The 7,450-nt window shown below is 50.5% G+C and overlaps 2 protein-coding genes across 2 annotated transcripts; both read left to right on the top strand.

The window, feature by feature from the left end:
- Positions 1–195: 195 nt before the first annotated feature.
- Positions 196–6,749, top strand: CNPY4 (canopy FGF signaling regulator 4). Its single transcript, XM_080680015.1, has 6 exons — positions 196–443; positions 2,670–2,796; positions 2,895–2,991; positions 3,216–3,338; positions 4,065–4,182; positions 4,275–6,749. The coding sequence occupies exons 1-6, from the start codon at positions 326–328 to the stop codon at positions 4,427–4,429; spliced, it is 738 nt and encodes a 245-aa protein (XP_080536141.1). The 5' UTR covers positions 196–325; the 3' UTR covers positions 4,430–6,749.
- On the top strand, positions 5,696–6,532 carry MBLAC1 (metallo-beta-lactamase domain containing 1; the record flags this gene model as incomplete). The annotated part of the gene is made up of 1 exon (XM_080678143.1): positions 5,696–6,532. The coding sequence occupies one exon, from the start codon at positions 5,696–5,698 to the stop codon at positions 6,530–6,532; it is 837 nt and encodes a 278-aa protein (XP_080534269.1).
- Positions 6,750–7,450: the final 701 nt, after the last annotated feature.

Genomic DNA, 7,450 nt, shown 5'->3' with positions numbered 1-7,450 from the left:
AATAAGTTCTTTAGACTCACGGCCTGAAATTATATAAAAACTCTGTTTTTATATATACATATAAGGAGCAAACACTTCTGTGGTAACTACTTCTGTGTATTTCCTCACTACCCGGCGGCCAGGACCTTCAAGAGGCGCCACAAAACCTAGGCGGGGAAGGCCTAAGCGCAGATGGCCCCACCCCCTTTTGGGTCGGCACTGCGCGTGCGCCTGCGGTGATAGGCCATTAAAGTTGCCGCCAAGCCCCTCCGAATTAAAAGGGCCCGCTGCCTTCCCGAAGTTGGTTAGAAGGCAAGGGGTGTTTAGTTGTGGGCAGCATTTTGTCATGGGACCTGTGCCGTTGGGAATATTGCTTTTCATTTTGACTGCATACGTCCCAGCTTGGGCTGGGACGCCGAAGGAGGAGGACGATGACACAGAACGCTTGCCCAGCAAATGCGAAGGTATCTGAAAGGAATAGCCCTTTTGGCATACCTCTGCCCCACCTCCTTTGTTTGGGCTGGACCAAATGGACCGTGATGGGTGGGTCACTCAACCTCCTTGAAGACCTTATGGAAGTTTTGGTGGAGTTTGGCGGAAGTCGAATGGGATCAAGGGAGGGAACCTATAGGGCTATCCTAAATCTATGGCACTACAATTCCCATGAGACATCCAGAGAGAGCCCGCTTTTTCTGGCTGGTCTGGGCTCCAATGGTTTGTGGGAATTGTAGTTCAGAGACTATCCGCCCAGATCACCAAGCTACTGAGCATCGTGTGTGTGTGTGTGTGTGTGTGTGTGTGTGTGTGTGTGTGTGTGTGTGTGTGTTCCCCCATGCCACTATACACTAGACCTCAATCTGGAGATCCTGCAGGAGCGGGATGTTAGGCTCACCTTGTGGATATCCTCTGTCCACCTCAGCAGAGACACTCCCAAAGTACAGGTCCCGCGTTCTCCTGACCGGGCTTGGGGATGAGTAAATCAGCCCTTGAAGCTCATAAATGAAAGAGGAGGCCACACCACTGGGAGAGGTTCCCCATAGGTGTGAGGCTTTCCAAAGGGTGTGTGTGTACTGTGTGGATTTTACAGCAAGCGGTATCTTCTGTGGTTGCACTATTTGTGGGTCCCATCTGGTGTTAGGCAGTTACTTATTGGGCTCCATCTGGATGCATAATAGCAATACAGTGCAATAATAGGGAGAGGGCATTTCAGAGCTGGGCCATTCATTGAGTGATCTGGTTCCCTAGTTTGCCACCTTCCTGACTCTAATTTCTTCCCTGGAATCTTTTTCTTTTAACCTGCATTTCAATATCGGTGTTTCTCAAGACTTGGACCTAATCTCTACTCTCCTTTCACTTGTGCCCCTACTCCTCTGTCAGAATTTCTAAACACAGACCCAACCTTGTCAGTCCTTGCTTTAACACCTGTGCAGGCTTCCTGCAGTGATTAGAGTACAGCCAAGATTGTTGTTAGGGCAGAACATGTGTTTGTTTTATGACCCTCCCCTTCTTTCTTTTCCATAATCAAAATCCTATCCCCAAAGTGCCCATGCTGAAGCCACACTGTACTCAGCAGCTAGTGAGCCTGCCTTATCCTTTCCCACTCGTTTTTCCTTTTGCCTGGAATAACCCTCTCACTTCTGCATGTGGTTCTCCAAGATAACAATTTAAATGTCACCTCCTTTGGAAGTCTTCTTTTCGTATCTGTCACCTCTCACTGTACTGTAAGCCCTTGGAGGGAAAGAGAGTACCTGTGTCTCCCAGATCTTATAGTAGTACCTGGCATATTTTAGGCACTTTTGTTACTTGCTCCCGTGTTTAGTTCACTTGGCACTTCTGTATAGGCCCCTCCCTTTCTTGGGACCCATAACGTGCCAGGTCACATGATGGTGCTGGAAAGACAGTGGTGGGACAGATGCAACGCTCACCCTTAAGGAAATCCCAGGCTAACAGGAAGTCAATGCGTAACCATTGAATTAATTTTGCATTTCCCAATGAGATTAAGTCTCTTGGTCTTTTTTTTTTTAAATATATTTTTATTGATTTCAGAGAGGGAAAGGGAGAGATAGAAACATCGATGAGAGAGAATCACTGATCAGATGCCTCCTGCACACTCCCTCCTGGGGATCGAGCCCACAACCTGACCATCGAGCCCACAACCTGGGCATGTTCCCTTGACTGGAATCGAAACTGGGACCCTTCAATCCGCTGGCTGACGCTCTATCCACTGAGCCAAACCAGCTAGGGTCTTAATCCCTAGTGTAGGAACCATCACACCATATTGCCATCTTTCTATCCCCGACTGCATTGGCAGTGTTTCATGGATAGGGATGGTGGGTCTTACTTGCTCTCTATTGCTATTGTGCATCCAGAAGGAGCCCAATAAATGACTGCCTAACAACAGCAAAGACTTATACACTGCTCACTTTGTGCACTATTGTAAAGGCTTTACATGGATTGATTTAATCCTCACCACCTCCCTAATAAGGAGGTACTATTATCTCCATTTTAGAGGTGAAGAAACCAAGGCACAGCAGATTGCTACACAGCTTACTAAGTGGCTGAGTCAGGATTGTAAACCAGGCTGGCTTCAGAGTCTGCATTTATAACCATCAGGCTCTACTGCTTTTGCTCATCTGCAGAATGAGTTGCTGGCATGTTTGTTTATCTCTCATGTCCCTTTGGACATCTAGTGTGTAAGCTGCTGAGTCTGGAGCTACAGGAAGAGCTGAGTCGCACTGGACGATCTCGAGAGGTGCTGGAGCTGGGGCAGGTGCTGGACACGGGCAAGAGGAAAAGACACGTCCCTTACAGCGTTTCGTGAGTCCTTCTTGATGCTCCTCCACCTTTCAACCCTCAAAAGAGCTCTGGGAGCTCATACAGTATTCAAGGAGTCTTTGTTTCCCCTCTTTCCACAGAGAGACAAGGCTAGAAGAGGCCTTGGAGAATTTATGTGAGCAAACTCTGGATTACAGTGTTCATGCTGAGCGCAAGGGCTCACTGAGATATGCCAAGGTCAGACTCCTCCCCAGGGCAGAATCCCACTGCTTAGGCCTATATCCTTTGGAGCCTCCCTTCTCTAGCTCTTCAGTGTCCCCTCCTCATCTTTAGACTCCCTCATCTCACCCTCATGGAACTTACCCTTCAGACTCCGGTGGTTGACAAAATTGATATGGTGGAAAGGGAAAGGAAGAAGTTGAGGTAGTGGGCTGGGCTGATCCCAAATTCCCATCTCACAGGGGCAGAGTCAGACCATGGCAACGCTGAAAGGCCTGGTGCAGAAGGGAGTAAAGGTGGATCTGGGGATCCCTCTGGAGCTGTGGGACGAGCCCAGTGTGGAGGTCACATTCCTCAAGAAGCAGGTAGGGCCCTGACCGGTTTGGCTCAGTGGATAGAGCGTCAGCCTGCGGACTGAAGGGTCCCAGGTTCGATTCCAGTCAAGGGCATGTACCTTGGTTGCGGGCACATCCCCAGTGGGGGGTGTGCAGGAGGCAGCTGATTGATGTTTCTCTCTCGTCGATGTTTCTAACTCTCTATCATCCCTCTCCCTTCCTCTCTGTAAAAAATCAATAAAATATATTTAAAAAAAAATAAATAAAATAAAAAGAAGCAGGTAGGATAGGATACAGCCCAGGGAGGTGAGAAGGGAACGTGAAAGGGGAGCTAGATCCTAGGGAGTTCTACCTCTAAGCAGGGAGAAGGGGGCAGAATGACTGTCACTGATTGACATGCACCTGGAGTATATCAAGAAGTAATAATGGAGACTAATAATACGCATTACCACTTAATGAGTACCAACATGTGCAAATTTGGAGCCACATATGTTTCAGCTGCTGACTCATTTTGCTCTCACAACAACCTGATTACCATTTCCCATCTTAGAGACAAGGAGCTGAAACTTAGAGTTTAATAACCTACTCAGTAGAGTAGGTGTTAGTAAATGTTGAATGAATGGGGATCACACATCTAGTAAGCCACGTTTAAACTGGCTATCTGCCTCCCCAAGGTGGGGTGGGGAGATAGGTAGTAAAGAGCAAAGAGGAAAGCCCAGCAGAGCAGATACTCTTCTGACCCTTCCACTTGACCAGTGTGAGAAAATGCTGGAGGAGTTTGAAGAAGTTGTGGAAGACTGGTACTTCCACCATCAGGAGCAGCCCCTGCAACATTTTCTCTGTGAAGGTCATGTGCTCCCAGCTTCTGAAACTGGTAAGTGTGTGGGCTGGTCCCTTTCCTGCCAGGCCACAACATCCCCTACCCACAGGACCAATATTTAACTTGTTTTCTATCACCCAACTTAGCATGTCTACAGGAAACTTGGACTGGAAAGGAGATCACAGAAGGGCAAGAGAAGACAGAAGGGGAGGAGGAGCAAGATCAAGAGGAGGAGAAGGAAAAGGAAGAAGAGATGACTAGCACACCAGGCCACTCCAAGCATGACCCAGAGGATCTTTGACCCTTGTTTTTGAGCCCCCAAGAAGGGCAGGGGTCATGGAGAGCACTCTGAAGTCTAAGCTCTCTCTACCCCACAGCTTTAATGGTGTGTGAGTGTGTGTGTGAGTGTGTCTCACCCCTAAGCTTGTAGTTGTTCTCTTCCATCTGGTCTCAGGCAGAATCCTGATGGTACAGCATAGCATAGCTATGGGGAGAAAGGTGTGAGCAGTAGGTAGAAGCCCTACCCCAACAGATGAGCCCTCTGCCTGTCATCTAGCTCCCTTAACTGTAATTGTGGAGACAATATTGAAGGCTTTCCCCTTTAAATAGCTCTACTACTTCTAAACCTCACCCAGAGGTCAGCAATGGCATAGGAGTTGTGGGCCTTGGGAACATCACTTTGCCTTTTTTAGACCCTTACAAGGATGAAGCCAGAAAGGCATTCTCTGCGACTTATATACACCGCCTGCGTCCAGAAGGCTACATGACGACAAACTGTGACCCAAGAGGGGACACTGGATGGGGATGGGGTGATGTTGATAAGTTAGGTGGAGTAGACACTTAGTCTACTTCTTATTAATTTCACCGATGGCCTGCCACATAATTTTTTATATCGCTAGTAAGCTTTCTTTTTTTAAAGTGTCGGTTGCAACCAAAATTTCAAGCAACTACCGTGCACACATCATAGCTGGCTGATGTGGCAGCGCCCCGCCCAGAGAATAGGGCTTTTGGCTGCCGTCCTGTTAGAAGCTAATGGTGCTTTGTAATGTAGCCCAAGGAAGTTGGCAGGGATACCAGGCCGAGGACGGTATTTAGGCCAGGGTCCGGGTCCGCGCACGCCGGAGAATGCGGCCGGGTTAGAATTCCGTGGGCGGTGCCGTCTCGGCCACCATACTTGGGCTTATGGCAGCCGCAGAGGACAAAATCCTTCGCGTTTTCCCGGTTTCCATCCTTGCCACAGAACCTAAGAGGCGTAAAACTGGGTCCAAGGTAGAGAGCGGCTTAGGTTATAGTGAAGGAACTAAAAGACCTCCTTGGAAGGGTGATGAGTGTGGACCTACCACGAGAGAGTGACAAGGCGGGGGCCCCAAAGACACTGAAAGAGGCGCTGCTTCACGTGGAAGAAAAGGTCGGGCGATACCAACCTCGGAAGGGGCTGAGGGCGATACCACTTTAAGTGAGGGGGCGGCAAGAACTGAGACTTGGAGGTGCCACTTATTGGAGGTTCCGGCAAGTGTGGGAATCCTAAGGGACTGGACATTGGCCCACAGCCCCACTTTCTCCTGCCATGAGCAGTGTGGTGCGGACCGAGCCGCTGCGCGGGGAGCCCCCTCTGCGGCTGCCCGGCGACCTCTTCTCCGTGGTCGTTCTACTGCGGGGCTACGCGGAGCCGGAGGGAGTAGGCGGCGCCGTGCTCGCTGACGGCTCTGTGACCCTTATCCTGCCCCGCGCCTCCAGCCACCGAGAGCCCCGGCCCGACAGCGGCGAGGCGAAGACCGCCCTGGAGGAGGCAGCCCGGGGTCCCATCCTCGTGGACACCGGAGGCCCCTGGGCTCGGGAGATGCTCCTGGGGGCTCTGGCGGGGCAGGGCGTGGCTCCTGCAGACGTGACTCTGGTGGTGGGAACCCACGGACACTCGGATCATATCGGGAACTTGGGGCTGTTTCCAGGGGCCGCTCTGTTGGTCTCGCACGACTTCTGCCTCCCCGGGGGCCGCTACCTTCCCCACGGGCTCGGGGAGGAGCGGCCCCTGCGGCTGGGGCCGGGACTCGAGGTGTGGGCCACGCCCGGCCACGGAGGCCAGCGGGATGTGAGCGTGATGGTGGCGGGCACGGCCATGGGCACCGTAGCAGTGGTGGGCGATGTGTTTGAACGTGATGGGGACGAGGACTTCTGGCAGGCCTTGAGTGAAGACCCGGTGGCTCAGGAGCGGAGCCGGAAGAGGGTCCTGGGCACTGCCGACGTGGTCGTGCCTGGTCACGGAGCGCCCTTCAGGGTGGTCAGGGAAGCCTGGAATCCAGAGACAAAGGGTCCTGTGGCTAGAAACAAGGAGCCCCGGGAGACACTGGACGCCTGTCAGGAAAGCCCTCCCACCCAGCCCCCCAGCCAAGGAACTGCCGTCTAGATGAGGAGAGGACCCAGTCAGCCAGAGTCAGAGGAGTCAGGGTGGTCACTTCCAGCGAGGACAGAGTGCTTCTGCCACTGCTGTCACCAATATCACTATTTTTGTAACCAAACTAAGACCAAGGACGGACCAGCTGTGCCACCTCTGGGGGCTTCGTTAACAAAAGGGGAGAATATCCTTGGGAGAGTTGTCCCAAATAAAATTTGGAAACTACATTGAAAATCATACTGCTTTAATGTAAATGTGAAATATTAACAGTGACAGTTATGCAAATGTAATCAACAGTAAACAGGGGACAGCTTTTGGCTAATAGCTTATTTCTCATGAGGTTGCAGGTTGCTGAGAGAAGGTTGTAGGACATAGAAGTAACACCGCAGTCATCTGACATTCATTAATTTATTCAAGGAATAGTTATTTACCTCCTGCTATGTCTCAAGCACCATGATACAACAGTGAACAAGTTAGACAAACTCTCTGTCCCTCATGGATATTACATTCTATTGAAACGGACAAGTAAACAACAACAATAATAGGACTAAGTCAAATACAGGTTGTGGTTAATGATATGAGAAAAAAAAAAGGCTGAGAAGGGGATACAGTTCTGAGGAGTGGGTAGTCAGGGAAAGCCTCTGAGGAGATGATGTTTGATCAGAGAATAGAATGAGGAGAAAGCTGGACAGTTTAATCTGCTTGACCAGCAAGAATCCATGGAGTTGGAAGAGTGGCAATAAATGAAACTGCAGTTACTGAGATTGAAGCCTTGGCTTGTCACTCTTGTTCTGAATGGCAAAGGGGTTAGAGTGGAGCAAGAATTGAATTGGCTGTGGTTGGGAAGCTAGTGCAGTCTTCCAGGTGAGAGGAGTTGATGGCACCTGGCCCATATCCCAGAAGTTGTATTAGGGCTGTGGTCCTCTTCAC

This window comes from Plecotus auritus (genome assembly GCF_963455305.1).
Source record: "Plecotus auritus genome assembly, chromosome: 7".
In the NCBI taxonomy this organism is placed as follows: domain Eukaryota; kingdom Metazoa; phylum Chordata; class Mammalia; order Chiroptera; family Vespertilionidae; genus Plecotus; species Plecotus auritus.
Note: the sequence above shows the minus strand (reverse complement) of the source record. Positions and strands in the feature narration are given on the sequence as shown.